General features: G+C 43.1%; 1 protein-coding gene across 2 annotated transcripts in view; it reads right to left on the reverse strand.

Moving 5' to 3' along the window:
* The window catches only part of Eefsec (eukaryotic elongation factor, selenocysteine-tRNA specific), a 220,970-nt gene that overhangs the window by 116,394 nt on the left and 84,359 nt on the right, over positions 1-20,217 (reverse strand). For both annotated transcript variants that reach the window (XM_005364845.2, XM_026788278.1), the window contains exon 2: positions 17,300-17,507. In XM_005364845.2, coding sequence (XP_005364902.1) covers positions 17,300-17,507 — 208 coding nt within the window. The remainder of the gene's footprint in view (positions 1-17,299; positions 17,508-20,217) is intronic.

Consider the following 20,217-nt stretch of genomic DNA (forward strand, 5'->3'; position numbering starts at 1 on the left):
GGTTTCTCTGTGGCTTTGGAGCCTGTCCTGGAACTAGCTCTGTAGACCAGGCTGGTCTCGAACTCACAGAGATCCGCCTGCCTCTGCCTCCAGAGAGCTGGGATTAAAGGCGTGCGCCACCATCGCCCGGCAAGACTCTTCTTTTTTAAAGAGAGAGAGACCACGCCCCAATGGGCTGGTATCTCTGCGGCTATTGGCTGAAGGAGCAAGGACCTCCCGCAACATGGCGTTTTCTAGATTTCCATAGAAATGAAATAAAAAGCATATAGTCTTTAAAAAATAGATATTTTTAACCTGTTTTGTTCCACCTACTCCTCAACTTTGTAATGGCCTTAAAAACCATAACAATGCTGAAAACCAGCATCTGCTAGGTCCTGGAGGGGGGCAGAATGGGTTTTTAGTTCTATCAAAGCTCTTGATTCAGAGAAATATAACCATTTCCCATCTGGTAGTTTCCCAGAAGGTCCCTAAGAAAGGCTAAGTGTATCTGACCTGTTTTGGAACTTTTAAATAGGAGTAGGAAGAGGTCCAGAAACCCCAAAGGCAAGAAGGCAGAAATAGGCTATATTTAAGACTCCCACAATTGATTGAAGGAACCCCAAGCCCACATCAATCTCATGGAAAGAAGAAGCCATGTAAGGATGGATCCCTAACATAGTGGGATGTGTCTGACAGCTAGTAGTGACAGACTGGATGGCTTGAGACAGAGACCCTGGTATGCAGCTGAAAGCAAGCTCAAAGCATCAGGAACAAACACAAAAACAACCAAAGGAGGGTTCCCCATGCTCTACTCCCAGTCCCCTTACAACACAGAGGAAGAAGGGGAGAAAGAGACTTGCCAGACTACCAGAGGAGGAAGAGAATGAAGACTTCAGAGCTCAGTTGTTGGCTCTGGCCAGAAGGCAGGCTCCTGAATGCTGCTTTCTTTCGAAAAGGAAGACTGCCTTCAAGACTTGCCAAAGACAGATGCTGCTGAGACTCACTGTACCAGGCTTCTGTCTCAGACTCATTCCTGACTCAGCCTGTAAGATTCCATGCTCCAGCAGCTTTTTTCAGGTATTTGTTCTTGCAGCTGTCTCCAGACTCCAAGACCTGCTGCTCCAGAGACCTGTGACCCCAGCCTTCCACACATGCCTCCTACTGCTACTGGGGTCACAGGTCTCTGGAGCAGCAGGTCTCTGTAGCACAGGTCTCTGTAAGCCTGTCCTAAAGGAACTTTCCTTGATTTGGCATCTGGGGTGCTAAGAGCGTTCTAGCACCCTACTGCCACTGACTTTTCTGAGCTGTACCCCAAAACCTGCTGGGGCACATGGAGCTATGGTCCCCACAGCCTCTTGTTTGCCATCCTGTAGCTGCTGAGGGTCCCAGCGTTTCTATTTCTTATGTGAATTTTTACTTTCCTGTTTAAGGCATTACTCCTGCATGAAACTGAAGTCCCCCCTCGCTTGCGTTTGCTGTCTGCCCACTCAGTTCTTACAATGAGGGTAGACAAGAACCCAGAATAGGACAATAGCCAGCTCATTTTCTCATTGCAAAAGCCCTTTCCCGGAGGGCATCTGTTGAAAATAAAGAGAAGTAATCAATAACACAATGAAGTGAGAGGTAACAGTTCAGACAAACAATGAGCTGCTTGAAAAGCTTAGCAGGAAAAGCTAAGGAATCAGATGCTCATAGCTGGCTTGGAAAAACTCTGATATCCTGAGAAGTGAGGTCACTCCAGGCACAGGGCTTGTGTGCTCAAGAGAAACCCTAGAAGAATCTGGGCCTCACTTCTGATTTGAGGTTTTATGTAAACAGAAAGTAGAAGCTAAGGCACAGTTGTCAACTGCCTGCTGGAACACTGATAGCTTGGCTCATCATACACATAGAAGCTCCTCAGCAAGAAACACCCTACATCCTGGCACCTGGGGAAACCTCTGTCCTATCATTAGTGAGCAGTAAGCTAACTGAATGGAGTTATGTTAACTCGGTGTCATCATGGCAAAGAACACAGACTTTACACAATCTGTTCAAAAAAGAAGTCATCAAACTATAACCAAGTATAGTGAGGGTGTCTGTGACTTCAAAACTACCTCATTAAATTATTCTAAATGCCTAGGCTCCATCAAAAATTTATTATATAGGTACACAGTTCAGTGTTTGGGTTTTTATTTTTGTTTTTGAGGAGGGGGCATGTGTGTTTTTGCTATGATATAATACATGAGCCAAACAATTTAACAGAGAAAAGATTTATTCTGGTGTGGGGTTTCAGAGTCTATCACAGTAGGGAGGGCATGGGGGAGCAGGACAACTCACCTCATGACAGCCAGGAACACACAGAGAAATGACCACAATGCCTGGCTTTTCTTCTTCTTTTATCTTATCTAGGTCCCTCACCTACAGGATGGTGCTGCCAACATTCAGAGAGGTCTTACAACTTAGTTCATCATCTCTTCAGACACCATCACAAACATACCCAGACATGTGTTATGCTAGCCTTCTAAGTGCTTATCAGTCCATCAAGCTGACAATCAAATTACCCATTACAATGTACAAAGGGAAGAATCCACATGTAAGAAAAAGAATTAGCAGAAACTGTCCACAGGAAGCCCTCCTAGACTTTATTTACATCAGTCCCTGCCCCCACCCTGTGTGTTCAAATGAATGAATCAAGTCTAAACAACTACAGGGAAAGATGACAATAGTCTACCAAATGAGAAAGTAAGACAGTTGGTGCAGACCTCAGTAGGTTCAAAGCCAGTTTAGATTATGGAGAGAGCTCCAGGATAAGGATGGCCAGGGCTAGATAGAGATTCTGTCTCAAAAAACAAGCAAGCAAACAAACAAACAATCAAACAAATAAAAACCCAACACACACACATACACACACACACACACACACACACACACACACACACACACACACACACTTTCTAGTTGATAACTGTGGCAATTTCGTCCAAACTGAAACACTTACTCTTCTGTGAAGCTTATTAAGACACAGGAAGTTCTATTTAGAAAGGAAACAATGGGAAGTGCCAGGAAGTTCCTGAAACCAGATTCGCCCAGCCCTTTCTTCTGCTAGGTTAAGTAAGTTTTAAGGACTTCTAAGGAGAGAGATGCCAAGCTGTGGAGCAGCCTGCAAGCCCCGGGCTTCTGGCTGTCACTAGGTGTCATTCTTGCAGGGCGTGAGCTTTCAGTGATACAACCTCCTTAAAGTTGTCCATGCTCTTGTAGTGACATAGCCCAAATAAATTCAGTTTACTAAGGTGGATTTTGGTGACATCGAGTTTGGTCTGTCATCAGCTCCCTATCTGGACTGAGTAGATATCTGATTAAATCACCCTAGGAAAGTTAATTCAACAATTATAAATCACACACACACACACACACTCACACAATTCCAGAGTTGGGAAATGCAAGAACTAAAATGAAAACTGCACTTGAGGAGGTCAGAAGTGGGTCTGAGCATGCAAAATAAAGCACTGACAACCAAGATCATTCCACCTGGGTTAAAGGAGGAAGAGAACCCAGCTATACAGCACAACTGCATGTAAGGTGGAACAGCTGAAGGTCAATGGTGCTTTCTGAAATCAGGAGAACGGAGTAGGAGCATCATGAATGACAAAATCATATTCTATGCCTTCCCAAATTTGATGAAAATATTAACATGCACATTTAAGAAGCTGAACAATCTCAAATCATTAACTCAAAATCTACAAGTAGAGAGATGTCAGTCATGGTTAGTGATAAGGGCACTTTCCCCAGCGTGGGTAAGAAATGGACTTAGAAATGTGTATGAGAGCAACGGCAGAGCAGAGCTGTTCTGAGACATGAAGACCAGGAGGTAACAGGATGTCATATTTAAAGTGAGGAAGTTAAGAAGAACACAGAAGTATCACACAGTCAAGTGATTCCACTACACCCACAGACACACACACACACGAGAACTGAAAACAAGAAACAAACACATGCCCACTTGTTTATTAGTTACTTTTCTATTGCTGTGATAAAACACCATGTGATGGCAACTTATAAAAGAAAGTGTTTAATTAGGCTAAGGGTTTCAGAGGGTTAGGGCCCATGATTGTGGAGCCAACAGCTGAGAGTTCACATCTTGACCCACAAGTAGGAGTCGCAGGAAATAACCCTTATGTGGCCTTTAGCTATCTGCAGGGTGCTCTACTCAGCAGGAAGGACAGGTCCTGGTCCAGGTCCTGAAAAGAAGTGAAAAGTACCAGTCCACAGACATTCCTGATAGGCAAGCTGTAAGACAACTTCCTGCCTTTTATCTGTGCCACATAGTGGTCTTACACTTCGAGATGTGAAACTGTACTTCAAGATAACCGCATTTAAGGAAGAATATGAGTTCTCTTTAAAAAACAAAAACAGGCCAGTTATGTTAAGGTAAAGACAGTTTGGAAAAGCTTATGTGGAGACTGTGGGACGAAAGAGAAGGAGGAGGGGAATAGGCACAGGACTCATGGTTTTGTACTTGGTAGAGGCTATGTGCATGTCACTGGGCCAGTCTGGTTTTGAAGGACGTGTGGTGTCAACTAGCAGAGAAATTAGTGTCCTTGTGAGGAAAATCATAGAATCAGGGAGCACAGGCTCTGTAGTGAAGCTTCCAAGGCCAGAACACTGAGTTCTAAGTCTTTCCTGGCTTCTGAATTTCCTATCCATGACTTCATAGTGTCCATTTACTCTTGTGCCTCAGTTTCCTCATTAGAATGATAGCAGAATCCCTGACACAATTGCTTCAAGGGCTGAGTAAGGTATTTCAATGAGAACATCTAGCCAGGTACTGTGTATATCATATATGTTCTGCATTATCTGGAGAACAAACACAAGATTCTGGATGTGGAATAATCACGGTTCTTGCCTCTCTATCTGAGAGTAATTAAGAATTCAGCAATTTATGCCTGTAATTTGTTTTTGTTTTTAAAAATAAAGTTGTAATTGTATACATTTACTTTGCAGAGTGTTCCTGTTTCCTCTCTGTTGCTGTAATAAAATAACCAAAAGCAACTTGGGGGTAAAAAATATTATCTGGTTTATACTTCCAGAACAGAATCCCTTACTGAGGGCTGGGCCCTCCTACAATAATCAAAACAAAGGCTTGGGGAATGACTCAACAATTAAGAGTAAGTCCTGCTCTTACAGAGGACCAGAGTTCAGTTCCCAACACCTATATCAGGCAACTCAATGCTGCAGGTAACTTTAATTCCAGGGAAATTTAATGTCTTCTATGCATGAGTACAAATCTACATAATTTAAAAAATAAAAATAAATCAAAACAATTCCTCGCAGACATGCCCACCCACTAACCTAATCTAAACAATTCTTCAATTGAGGCCTCTCCTCTCAGATGTTGTGCCAAGTTGACAAGGCTAACTAAGATACATAGTGATAGGTTTCATAAAGACATTTTCCTTCATGTATGTCATGTACTTGGACATATTTACCAGCGACTCTCCCTTTTCTGTTATTGCTATTCTTTCTTGCAGATAGCTTCATTTCTCCTTTCATGTTTCAGATATCCATAGATGGTTTTATATATCTATATGGTATCTAGGATCCCCAAATGAGAGAAAATACATGTCATATATCTTGGAGTCTGACTAAATTTGATGATCTCTGGCTGTATCCATTTCCCTGCAAATGACATAATTTCATTACGGTTGAACAGAACTCCACTGTGTGTATAGAGGCCACACCTACTTTATCTATTCCTCTGTTGACAGACACCTAGGCTGATTCCATAGCTCAGGTAATTATACATAGTTCTGCATGAATATGGATGTGAAGTTGTCTCTGCAGTATGTATGTAATTTGAAAGTGGCAAATCATGGCCAGAATATAGGATGTTATAATTATGTCTATCATGTTTTTAAAATACTAACTTAAAAATGTATTAATGATTTCTATAAGATATTTGCTTTTTATATTTAACTATATATAGTTTGTATCTTTAAACTTATTTATATGTGTTGAAATTTGATAACACAAAATGAGACTTTTCTTATGAAATAATCAGAAAGTTATGTTAGCCTTTCCAGAATAAAAAGATTAACCAAGTTCCCAACAATTATCATAGAATTTTATTGGTTTGAGAAATGAATGTACTAGAAGAAAAGGCTTTGTTACTCATCTTAATCTGGCTACAGAACATAGGTTGGCCACTATATACAGAGCTGGTTTTGAAACACTTCCCATACTCACTAGCTGTGTGACCTAGAATAAGCTACCGAAGCCAGTCTAGCTTTAAGATTTTCTTCTTTCAAAGTGGTAAGGAGGAATAACATACACTTTGCAGGGTCATGACAGAGGTAAGGAATGGAAATCCCCCATCAGCAAAGTTCTTGGTACCTAGGTACACCAAAAAACCCTGTCTTCTCCCCATACCCTACCCACATGGCACTGCATCCAAGAAATTTAAGACAATGTGAGTGACCATTTGTAGAAAACTGAAATTACACATGAAACAAGAAACATACATGTTGCAAAAGAGGAGATGCCTCAAATTCCAAACACAGATCTGGTCACACAGCCAAGACACCCCAGACAGGGAGGACAGATCCCAGCAGAGCCCCTGAAGAGGAGGAGGAGGTGAAATACTATGAATGTGGTCACTCTTCTGTCACGTAGACACTGATTCTATTAAGTGAACAGGAATATAAGTGTTTTCAGTGAAAATATTATGCTTAAGGTATGAATGTATAATTTAAAAATTATTTTCTGCTCTAAGGAATTTTTAAAAATTAACTAATGGCAGCCCAGTCTTGGGAGTCAATAAATTTCTACTACTGAAGCTACAAAAATAAACACAAGAAAAACAAAACAAAGCTATTAGCATCTAGCTAGATACTGTAACCAGAGCCTAGTTAAACTTGGGGCACTGAGAAGACAAGGCAAGACTGAGCTGAGACATTTCCCTGAAACGGATAAGGGAGATTTAGAGAGAACTCAAAGTTTAACTTTCTCTTGTACCAACCCAGACTCATCCCGCCTGCACTGAAGTATAAGCTGTTCACTTTAAGTCACACGACTTTCCCAGCTCAAGACCCCTGCCCACTGCCCTTACCTCCTCTCCTGATGGGGCACAAGAAGGGGGTCAATGAAAGAAAGAGTCCAGGAAAGAACTCAGCACCATCAGACCCCACTGCCCATCTAAGGACTCAAAGGAGTCTATTTGGCCAAGCCTGTCCCTCAGCCAACCTTCGCTTGCTGACCTCTTCTTAGGACCTCTGGAGGTCTTTCTACAGCCCCAGATTTTGATTTTCTTAAAGGAAAAGTCCTCTGGCTTAAATATTCTCCCAAGCAGGCATTTTCAAAGAGTTCAGTATCCATTATTCACATGGCTTATGCCTGGTATTCTTACAAGTTTCCTTCCTTCTTAACTGGACTGGGGTCTGATGAAATCCTGTTTATGCCAGGCTCTATGAATGGCACACAACTAAATCCAAGGGGTCCTGGAGCTATGGGGCAAGCAAGAAGCTGGAGTGCTTGCCAAGGTGTGTCTCTGTATGACATTAACAGAAATGGACGCTTTCTTCTACCTCTGCTCCTCACCACATCACCAAAGCCTTCAGGTGCTCAAGAGGCTCCCTGCCTCCTTGGGCTCTCCCTCCTGCAGGCCTCTCTCCCTGAGGTACTCTAGGACACCAGCTGTCTCCTTTGGCCATCTCTCACTGGAACTCTTTGCTGATGACTTGTATCATCACCTCCAATGTGCATCTTCAACCAAGACCACTCTCTAGCATCCTGTACCAGCCTGCCACCTGCTGCCTGCCACCCACTGCTTCCATGCTCTAGTCTGCAGTGCTCATATGGACTCATATGAAGAGAATGAAGCTGCAAACACGGGGCCTACAAGGGTCTGCACCAGATTCTCTACATATATGTTATGGATGTTAGCTTGGTGTTTTTGTGGGACTCCTAACAATGGGAGTGAGTGTCTCTGAATCTTGCCTGCTCTTGGGGCTTTTTTCTTCCTATTCAGCTGCCTTGTCTAGTCTTGATATGAGGGCTTTTTGCCTTGGCTTATTGTATCTTGTTTTTGTTGTGTTTGCTTGTCATCTCATGGAGGTCTGGTCTTTACTAAGAGACTGGAGGGAGGGAAAGTGGGTCTGGGAAAAAGGAAAGGTGGGGCAGGAGCTGGGAGGAATGGAGGGAAGGGAAACTCTGGTCAGGATGATTTTAAGAGAGAAGAGTCTATTTTCTACTTAAAAAAATAATAAAATAAAATTTTACTAAAAAAGAACCCAGATACCCTGGAGTTAACTCAAGAGCAACTAAATAATCAGAGAAGCCACTTCTGTACTAAAGTACAGTGTGACACATCAACATGAGCAGGAGAGACATTCTAAGCAGGGCCAAGACCCACTGGACAGAGGAGAATAGCCAGGCATGCTGCTATCCTTATACCAAAGAGGCCTGTGGTACCTACCTCAGAAAGGGAAGTACCAGAAAGAGAGGAAAATTTGAAAAGGGATAGAAAGAAAGAAAAAGTTTAAATAGAAAGAAAACAGAAAAGTAAAGTATTGTGGACTATTATTTTAACTGGGCAAAGATGTGTTACATTTGCTTATGCTGGTGGACTATTACTTTAACTGTATGTTACATTTGTTTATGCTGCATTTGTTTAACAATGTAAGGATGTGAGTTTAATTATGTAAAGATGTGTTACATTTGTTTCACCTCGCCTGCCTAAGATATCTGATTGGTCTAATAAACAGCTAAATGAACAATAGCTAAGCAGAAAAAGGAAAAGCAGGGCTGGCAGGCAGAGAGAATAATTAGGAAGAAAAATCTAGGCTTGAGAGAAAAGAAAGAATGAGAGAAGAAAAGAAAGAATGAGAGAGATGCCCAGGGCAAGAAGCCAGGCAGCCACCAGCCGGCAGACATGAGAATAGTAAAAGTAAGACATATATAAGGAAAAAAAAATTAAAAGCCTTCAGGCAAAAGGCAGATAAAGAGAAGCAGGTTAATTTAAGTTAAAAGAGGTAGTCAGAAAGGAGCCCAAGTTAGGCCAAGTATTCATAACTAATCGAAGTGTCTATGTCATGATTTGGGAGCTGGTTGGTGCTCTAAGAGAAAAGGTCTGGTACAGTAAAGAAAGATAAAAATACTGATGTGGGCCAAAGAGGAAACACAGAAGACAAGTGTGATGGTTTGAGTGAGAAGGGCCCACAAGGGCTCACAGATTTGAAAGTATGGTTCCAGTTGGTGGACCATTTCAGGACAATTAGGAGGTATGTCACTGGGAGTTGAAGTTGTCATGGGCTCTGAAGTTTCAAAAGCCAATACAGGCCCAGTGTCTCACTCTGCCTGCTGCCTGCAGATCAGGATGTAAACTCTCAGTACTGCTCTGGCACCATGTCTGCCTGCCACCATACTCTGCCTTGATAATGGGCTCATTCTCTGAAACTGTAAGCAATCCCCCAATTAAACGCTTTCTTTGAAAAGTTGCCTTGGTAATGGTCTCTCTTCACAGCAACAGAACAGTAACTGCCTTACTTAGGGTTACTATTGCTATGATGAACACCATGTCCAAAAATAACTTGGAAATGAAGGGTTTACTTGGCTTACATTTCTACATCATTGTTTGTAGAAGGAAGTCAGGACAGGAACTCAAACAGAGCAGGAACCTGGAGGCAGGAGCTAATCTAGAGGGCATGGAGGAGTGCTACTTACTGGCTTGCTCAGTTTACTTTTAGGAATGGCACCAAACACAATGGACTAGGCCCCCAAAGGGAGTGACACTATTAGGAGGTGTGGCCTTGTTGGAGAAAGTGTCACTGTGGAGGTGGATCTGAGGTCTCATATATGCTCAAGCTACACCTAATGTCTCAGACCACTTCCTGCTGCCTACCAATCAAGATGTAGGACTCTCAGCACCAGTACTATGTCTGCCTGCACACCACCATGTCCTACCATGATGACAATTGACTAAACCTCTGAAACTGTAAGAGAGTCACCCCAATTAAATGTTTTCCTTTATAAAAGTTGCTGTGTCATGGTGTCTCTTTACAGCAACTGAAACTCTAAGACATCCATCAATCACTAATTAAGAAAATGCCCTACAGGCTTCCGTACAGCTTAATCTTGGGGAGGGGCATTATCTTAATTAAGATTTCCTCTTTCAGATGACTTTAGTTTATGTCAAGTTGATATAAAACTATCCTGTACAGTAACTAAGACATTAAGGCAAAGAAAAGGGGGTAAAAATCCCTATCCTGCTCTATACCCAGTGCTAGGCACATGCTCACTAAAGAATCCCAGTCACCAGGAGCAAGGCTAAGGTCCCTATATCAGAGAAGCCAGGACTGGTCAGGGCTGCCAGAGGTCTAGTGTACTATTGGCCCTTCAGGAGTCAGAGTCCAGCATCTTCTACACAGGATACGGGGTGGAGGGAGCTCTGTTTTAGGTGACAGAGCTCTGGAACTAGAGCCCAGCATGCCTACTCTGGGTCTGCTTCCTGGCTTAGTTTTAGGGCCTGGTGTTGCAGGTATGTGTGTGCATGAGTATGTTCATGTGCAAAAGGCTCCAAGGATTTAACCATAAAGTGTCTGGAAGTTTAGTGGTTTTTATCCAGACCCTTCCGAGCAACACAATGTTGGGTGCCTGGCCATTTTCACCAGGCCAAGATGGTTGAGCTATTTTCTAGGCCTGTTACACATGAGGCATCCTGGTTCCTGGCCACAAAGAGAGGAGCTATCTAGGAATCCCTAGACTGCTGCTGAGGTTCCAGAATAAAGGCTCCAATCAAAGGGTGCCTTGTAGTATAGTCATGGCTGACCCCACAAGTATTCGTGTAACCCACTCCCATCTTCTCCAGTCTACCCACATAGATATGCCATAGTGCTCACTGGCCCAGACACACCAACTGTGAGTGCAGGCTGACCTTTACCTGTATAAAACAATCCTAGGTAACAATAACACAGATGCATTTATTACATACAGATGAATTTATAAGCCATGTGAAAGAAATCTAAGCAAACAGAATGGAGTTTCTAAATTTGGAATAGCAGATATCAAAATGGCCACCATTTATCAAGTCTTGTTTTCTCGGCAGTCAAGCAAGTTGCAAAACTGATCTCTGGGGTAAGTATGATCCAACTGACTTAATGATCTGTGTGTGGAATCATTGGCACAGTGACAAGCTCCTTCATTACAGTTTTCCCTTCTAAAGCACTGTGGCACGCAGGGTGCTAAGTGCTTCCCACAGAAAGGTTATGAGGCTGAACTCACTAATTCCCAATTCATAAAAAAACAGCACCTCAGGGAGGAAGTATTTCCCAAGACCATGTGGCAATTAGCCTCAGCATCAGCAAATGGCCACACCACGAGAGAGCACAATGTAGGCCTGTAGAGTCCACAGAGTCATAAATGAATCCCTGGAGACTGATATTAAGTCCAATTCTAGGGAGAGTGTCAAGAGGAGGGTAGCCTGGGGAATGCAGAGCTCTGAGCTGTAACAGAAAGAGGGCAATAAAAAGTATTTTAAGAGAAGAAAGAACCAGGAGTCTGGAAGAAAGATGCATCAGGCATGCTGTCAGATGATAACACTTAGTGGAAAAATAAACAGAAAGGCACAGAACACTGAACAGTGTCAATGTGGTGATAACAACCACCTCAAATTATGTCCATGTGGAAAAGACTGACAGGGATCCTGGGAGAAAGCATTTTAATTTGCTGCACTGGGGAGATTGTGAGTACATTTTTATCTTTTATTCTGATTGCTGTTAACATTGATAAATGTTTATGCAAGAGTAATTTTAAATGTTTTCAGAGATAAAGAAATCACAAAGAAAAACAATCAAAGAGTTTGACTACATGAAAATTAGAAACTTGAGATGTCAAAACAAAAGCAACTAAAATGGGAGGGAACGAATGCTGCTGCCTTGCTTCTAGCAGGTGTGATGGAAAAGGGTTAACGGCAATATGCTCACTAACATCAACACTCTGGAAAATCAAAGAGAAAGGTTAAACGCTCAAGAGGCAAAGGGACAAAACACACATGCTAAAATCACACACATAAGAGTCGAACTGCTTACTACATGTCAGGAAAGTATTCTGTTCCACCAGTAGTCACCTGCATATCAAAACAAGCATAAAACCCCATCTCCATCTAAACTTTCAAATATATCTTATATACTCAGAGCCAAACTTGGCTGCTGGCACTCATGTAAAATGGCAGATCCTCTTGAGAAAATGTTCAAAAGAGGTTCAAGCTTTCATGACATTTAATTCCAAGATCTCACAGCTGAGAATCTACCATAAAGGAATGACTGTAGACACAAAGTTGAATGTTGTGCAGAGGTGCTCAGTTCGGGCTCATCTGGGTGTAAGAAGGAAAACAGTTCAGTCTACGGGGTGAGAACAGAATGGTAGCTATTTGAGAATCTGCTATATATAATGTTAATAAACACAGAAACCAAATTCAAGAATATGCCATGATTGCAATCATATTTTAAAGGAGTTGAATTTATATGCCATTAACACATATTTTAGAGATGAGTGACCTGAAGTGAAACTAAAAGTGACCGCATTTACAAAACCTCTACAGAATTAAACCTAGTCACAGGAAGGACTTGAACAAGAAAGCTATGAAAATTGAAGAAAAAAATTAAAGATCTAGATCAGTGGTTCTCAACCTTTCTAATGCTGTAACCCTTTAATGTCCTCATACTATGGTGACCCCCTAACCATAAAACTATTTTCATTGATAGTACTTCGTAACTGTGATTTCGTTACTATTATGAATTGTAATGTAAATTATGTGTTTTCTGATGGTCTTAGGTGACCCCTAAGGGTCAACAGACTCCTCCACTCCAAAAGGGGTCACAACTTATAGGTTGAGAACCACCGATCTTGCCATCTTGAAATCCTGTAGGCTTTTTACTTATTGAATTCACAAATGTTCCGAATCCTGGTGGAATCTCATTTGCCTTATGTTGCTGCTGTTGTCTGTGGTTTTGGATTCATAGCTGTGAAACTTGTCAAACCTGTCATGAATGTGTTCTCCAGTGTCTTTTTTCCCTAGCTATAGTTTTTAGCTCCTATGTGTAGGTTGCTGGTCTGTTTTAGTATCTTTTACAGTGGTGTGAAGCTAGAGTTCAGCTTCCTTCTTTTGCATGTAGCTGCCCAGTTTCCCCAGCACTATTTATTATCCCTTGCTTTTATGGTTGTTAAAAATTAACCCTCCATCTAGACTTAGTTCTTGGCTTTCTGAGGATCAAGACAACTTATGGGGAGATACTCCATGTTTGTGGATTAGGAGACAATGCTGTTTAGGTTATCAAATGTACCAAAATTATCTTCAGAGCACTATCAAAACTCTAAGAGCCTTTCTTTTCACAGACACAGAAAAGCAAATCTTCAAATTCATACAGAATCGTAGGGGTTCCAGCCAGCCAGAACAATTTGAAAAGGGCCAGTGCTCTGAGGACTCTGTTTTGTGACTCTGAAATGCATATAAAGCTAGTTGTCAAAGCAGTGAGGTATCCCCAGAACCACAAGCATATAGATCAATGAAATGGAGTTGCAGTGGTTTGAGTAAGAATGTCCCCATAGGCTCAGATATTTTGAATACTTGATTCTCTAGTAGGTAGCACTGTTTGGGGAGCTTAATAGTACAGCCTTGCTGGAGGAAGTGTATTACTGGGGGTGAACTTGGAAAATAAATGCCTTGTGCCACTTTGGATTCACATTCTCTGCTTCCTGCTTGTGCATTTGAAGGTAAGAACTCTCAACTTCCTGCTTTTGCAGCCATGCCTCCTGCCATGATGCAGTCTTCTCCCTCTAGAACAGTAAGCCAAAATAAACCCTTCCTTCTATAAGTTGCCTTGGTCCTCAGAAAGTCAAGAACTAAGTCTAGATGGAGGGTTAATTTTTTAACAACATAAAAGCAAGGGATAATAAATAGTGCTGGGGAAACTGGGCAGCTACATGCAAAAGAAGAAAGCTGAACTCTAGCTTCACACCACTGTAAAAGATACTAAAACAGACCAGCAACCTACACATAGGAGCTAAAAACTATAGCTAGGGAAAAAAGACACTGGAGAACACATTCATGACAGGATTTGACAACAGTTTCACAGCTTTGGATCTAAAACCACAGACAACAGCAGCAATATAAAGCAAATGAAGATTCCACCTGGGTTCAGAACATTTGTGTATTCAAGGATTTCAAGTCATATCTCAGATAGGGATTAATAGAAACCTACAATTCAACAATGGGAAAACAACTCATTTTAAAGCTTGGCAAAGGATGTAGTCAGCTATTTCCCTATGAAAATATAGAGGTGACCAACAGCATGCTCAGCACCAGCCACAATGGAAAAGCAAACTTTAACCGTAGTAAAGTGGCCCCTTATACAGCAAAGATGGCTGGGGAAGAGATGCAAACAACCAGACATGGTGGATTGAGCCTATAATCTCAGCTCTTGATTATCAGAGCTGGGACAAGAGGTTTGCCCAGGTAGGCCTAGGCTATACAGTGAAACCCTGCCTCAAAAATAGCAAGTGCTGAGAAACTACAGATACACTGAAGTCCTCGTGTACAGCTGCTGAGAGCATGAAGAGGCAGCTTGGCAGAGCCTCAGAAAGGACAGACATGGACTAGTGTACAAGCCATTCTCCACTCTTGGATACCTAGCTCCAGAGGGACTAAAATCAGAGTTCAAAGCAGCTCATCACTGACTAGTCCACAGGCTAATCAATGGTGGGAGTGGGGATGACAACAACAATGAGCACAGCACAAACACAACAGAGCGGGCTCAGCCTCTTCTGATACAGCTGTAACACAGATGAGACTTACATGTTCTAGGAAATCCATAGAGGACTCCACTTCATCAAGGATTCCAGGCAAATCACAAAGTGCAGAAAATAGGCTATGAGGGAGAATAGGAGAGCTACTGATGGGAGTAGTTTATAAGGAATCATAGAAAGGTCTGGGTGCACATACAAAGTCTGAATACATTTGGTATCATTCTATTATTGGCTTACAAATGGTTAAAATTACAGATCAGTATATTTTAACCATAATTTAAAAAACAAAACAACTTGAAAGAGAGTATAGGTACCACAAACCTGTAATCCCAGCACTTTGGAGACTGAAGCAGGGGGGTTAGAGCTGGGTTCAGCCTGGGCTACACAGTGATCCCTGTCTCTTCAAAACAATGTACATGGGAACATCATTATACATTTTAAAAGATAGGAAATCAGAAGCTCAAATGTCAGCAACTGCTGTTTTAAGAAAAGTCTTTAGGTAGTCCTTCCTTTCAACTACTTTTCTGTAGTTTCAAAGTCTTCAAAGTTTGAAATTGAAACTTCAAGTAGAGAAGAATAAGTTTTATCTTAAACATTTTTTAGGATTTGACCATATTAGGGTCCACATACATATGCTTCACTTTTTTCTTCCTAAACAGAGATTTCCTCACATTTATTTTTACAAGAACAGCAAAGGGAAGGAAATGACCACTGAAAATGATGTAGATGAGTTCTTAAAAACTCAGCCTGGCACAGGGCTCCAGGACTCCATCCACAAGGAACAGCCCTACCCTCTGTGGTGGGGCCTCTGGGTATGGGAGGAAAGGGCTCAGATACCCCTCTGATGACAATTTCCTCTGGCAATATAAGAAAGTTCATAATCTGACTTCCAGCCAATATATTAAACCAGGAAGGATGATTTACAAACAAGTGAGACTCTCCCCTGGTTGTCAGAGCTGCAAGTGTTTATGAAGTGCCCTTAGGCTCCTGAAGGCCTGTCCTCGAAGAAAGTGAGCTGATGCTGTTGGGGTTTATGCAGGACTCCAAAGAACTCGCTCTCCCCTTTCTGACAAGTAAATAAAATGGCAGTGAGATCAAATAACTCACTAAAAAGGAGATATAATTTTTTATCTTCCTTTTTACAGTCTTATATCCACTTCCGTTAGGAATAACGAAGTCTGAATTCTTATGCAACACTTATCTAAATGTGTCGATTTTATCAGATTGATGAATTTTGCTAACAAAAGGCAGTGCAAGGAAATCTTTTATGACATATATGGCCCATTCACAGGGCTGAAGCTTTAATTTAACCAACTTGAGCATTCTGAGGGAGAGCTGCAGGTGCTGGATTGGGAAAAAAAATCATAAATAGGAAGGCATATCAATCTTTATGACAGGGAAACAAAAACACTCTCTACTTGCTTGCCCTCCACAGGCTGGAGAAGGAGAGGCACGGAAGAGGATATTGTCTCAGGCAGCATAGCAGAGAGGAGGCAGCCCTGTCTCCCAGTGACGACTCTTCAGAACTGACCCAAAGGGGATGGCCAGAGAGAGAGAGAGACAGCCATTGAACAATGAGGCCCGCCAGCTCTGTGTGCTCAACAAGGATATTAACTCATTTTCTTGGCCACATCAGAATTAGAAAGTTCTGTGGCCCCCAGGTAGCTTATAGCCCTGTGGTCTCCACCTCTCACTTCCTAACTTTGCACCTAGCTCTGATACCTTGCTTCCCTGACAACAATCAGAGGCAACCGTGGTCTCCTACATCTCCCCTTCTCCCTCCTGCATTACAGATACCTCTTCTCTCCCTGGGAAAAGCCCACAACCCACTGACCCACATCCTATTTCTTCTCCCTGTGGCCCCTGATTCCACCAACCAGGCCCTCTTTCCGCTGTGGCCAGTGACGGCCCAATATGAAACCTCATTTGATTACTCCCTGTTCAGAGTTCTCTAGGAACATGCCAATTCTCTCTCACAAAATAAGAGTGGCAGAGGCTCTGGCTGCCAACAATAGCAGTCACCTGTCAGCAGTCACCCTTTTGCAAGGTTCTATGATCTTTGTCCTGAGTTGACAGTGAAGCTGTAGAGGAACAGGTGGCTGGAGAACATGACACCCAGGCTCCAGTGCTGAGGCCTGGCCATGACAAGGGCAGGACTGAGTCATTATGGAGCAACACACAGGGGGCCATGGACTAGGTTCCCAGACCTTGATAGCTCACATCTGAGCTATAAAGTGCAGCACCTGTACCTGGCCCTCAGCATACACACAGGGGCACATACCATGGGTCAGAAGTGGCAGGATAGAGACTGCTCACCAAAGGAGCAGTCTTCTACCTCTGGCACTCCCACAAGTGAGGGTACCCCATTTCCATATGCTCTAGTACTTTCTGGAATCTTAACAGCATGCTATCCTTGCATCAGCTTCATGCAGCCACAGCTGTGTCAACAGGGAGCAGTCCGCTCACCAGGATGTGGGGCTGATCTGCCTGCCCAGAGTGTTAAATGAGAAGTCACTTACACATAAACTGTCATTAGCAAACCTACTTGGTGTTCTCAAGAGTCTTCTGCATTTTCTTGGTCATTTTGTCAATTGCTGCCTGCCTCTTCCCTTCTGCTAACAGGTCTATCTTGTTCAGCACCACAATCAGCTTCTGGCAGGCGATCTGGCCAATCACAAGGCACTCTGCGGACTGTGTCTGCATTCCCTTGGTCACATCAATCACGAGCATCATCAGATCAATGATCTGGGCACCTGGGACAATAAAAGGTAAGGTTAGGAGACATGTTGGCTTAGAGAGCCTCACAGGAAGTTACCATGCCCAGTCCCAGCAAAGCACTGCAATAGTAGGCAGACGGGGAGGAGTACTGTAGAACTTCTGGCCAGTCCCATGAGAATGCTGACTGGCATAAGCTCATCAAGCCAAAAGAGCTCCAGGAGAGGTGAGGAAGCTGAGGGTCTTCTCGGGGTCCTGTGGCTGTTGCACAGCAGGACTCAGTTTAGGTAAAGGATGCCTGGCTCCAGAGCCCCCGACCTCTCTGCTGTACCACTGCTCTCATTTTCATTTCACCCAATAAGGGGGGGATACAGGAAAAGTGTGAATACCTAGCTACCTGCTCTTACTAAGAAAGACAGCAAGACTTAAAAAATACAAGCCACCATCAATGTATGAGGGATTAGAGATGCAGAGCACTTCATCCCAAAATACCTGGGTTGCCTTAAGACTGATGCTCACCATCTACTAACTTTGGTCCTATGCTCTGTTTATGGAGCTTCTGCTCTTTCTAGGAGGTTGGTACACACAGAACTGCTGTACGCACAACTGGCTGTGTATACATGTACAGTATGCCTGAGCTGAACAATGGCAGATGCTCATATGACAGGGCAGTCAGTGGAGAGAAAGTAACAGCCACTATGTTAGAAGCACAGGTGTTAAAAAGAAGAATGACTGCTGTAGTAATATTTCATTTGTATTTTAACAAATAAAGCTTGTCTGAAGATCAGAACACAAAAAAGCCACACTAGCCAGCCATATAGGCAGGCAGTGGTAGAACACACCTTCCTAGCAGCCTCACTAGTCAGCCATATAGGCAGGCAATGGTGGAACACACCTTCCCAGCTGCCACACTAGCCAGCCATATAGGCAGGCAGTGGTGGAACACACCTTCCCAGCAGCCACACGAGTTAGCTATAGAGGCCAGGTGGTGGTGGTGCACGCCTTTAATCTCAGCACTAGAGAGAAATATAAACTGGGACTCACTTTCTTTCAGTCTGAAGATTTCTTGGAGATAAGAGCTCTCTAGTGGCTTGGCTACTTTGCTTTTCTGATCTTCAGATTGAACCCCAATATGTCTCCGGGTTTTTATTATTCATGCTACAGACCATGCCCTTTGTAAGGGGACTTGGAGGATTTCAAGTTATTCAATTCAATATCTTAGAAATCACAGTACAAATAAAGTTTAGTTACTGTTTCAATAATTTAGAAGGAAAAGGGGGTGCAGGGAAAGCAGGAAAATAGACATATCTCCCTCTGAAATGAATGGCAATTTCATCTTCAGTTTACAAGCTCTCCCTTAAGGATGTCAGGATCACCCTATGATCACTAGCAAATTTGAAGTGGAAGCATGCAGAGAGAAGACTCAATCTGAAAGTGAGTCTGATGACCAACCCCACCTACTGCTGTGGGAGAGGGAGGCCAGGAAAAGACCTTTTGTCCACAGTTGCCACACCAGTAATGCATGCTAAGGTAGCATGATTAATCCTCATTACCCTGTTTAAGATACAGAAAGGCTCAAAGCATAAAATGCCAATTCATGATCTAGGTCACATAGCCACCTGGCACCAAAGGGAACTACTCTGCCTGCTGCTCTCAGAGGCCTCCTAGTCAGTGCTAGCTGAAGCTCTGGCCCCAAGAAGCAGCGGTGTCTTAAGTGTAGGCAAGCTTGACATGGCCCAGCTCTCCTCTCTCACTGGCCTCTTCTTTAGGCAAGGGCACAATGCATTGAGAAGGGCAGGTGCATGCAGCAGCATCAACAGCAGCATATCCTTGTTTAAGTCACTGGGTGATAGGACCCGGTTCCCACTTGTGAGGGGGACACTGCCTCTCCCATTTCTATGAACAGAATGTATTTACACAACCCAACAGCTTTTCACAGAATGGACTTAAGAGGTGAGTCTGGGACCTCAGAGGGAGTAGGCCTGAACCAGGACCTCTGCGGGTCCGGGCATTGGTCTGGAACATCAAAGGGAATAGGCAGGAACCTGAAACCTCTGTGGGTCCGAGAGTGAGTCTAGGACCTCTGAGGAAGTAAGCCTGAGCCAGGTCCTCAGTGGTTTCTGGGTACACCCGAACCTGGGAACTCTGAGGCAGTAGACCTGAGCCAGAGACCTCTGCAGGACCAACTCAGTGCCAGGGACTTTTGCAAGAGGGGATCCAGACCAAGATTTACAGATAAAGGGCAAAGCTGGTAACCTAGGCCAAAGTAGACCTGAGACAGCAAACTCAAAGGGAGCAGAGCAAAGCACAGGAGCGCTGAACTATCTCTAGGATCACGGAATAACTTCTGGGGTAACTAGAACTGTGGCATTGACTGTACCACGAGGAACAACCATCTGAGCTTTGGATTCACTGGCACCTAGAAGGTTAATCAACAGAATATCAGACAGCCCCAACCACACCTATTAGAGGAAAAGATGAATAGAAAAGGTAAGAACACACGCAACACCACAAAGAGCAACAAAACACCAGTAAAACCTAAAGACCCTACAACAACAAGACCTGAACAACCAAATATGGGTGAAGCAGAAGAAAATGACCTAAAAATAATTTGAGGAGAATGTTTGAAACTCTTAAAAAGGAAATGAAAAATTCCCTCAAAGAAATGGAGGAAAAGCCGGGCGGTGGTGGCGCACGCCTTTAATCCCAGCACTTGGGAGGCAGAGACAGGCGGATCTCTGTGAGTTC

Source organism: Microtus ochrogaster, unplaced genomic scaffold, assembly GCF_000317375.1.
Source record: "Microtus ochrogaster isolate Prairie Vole_2 unplaced genomic scaffold, MicOch1.0 UNK1, whole genome shotgun sequence".
NCBI lineage: Eukaryota > Metazoa > Chordata > Mammalia > Rodentia > Cricetidae > Microtus > Microtus ochrogaster.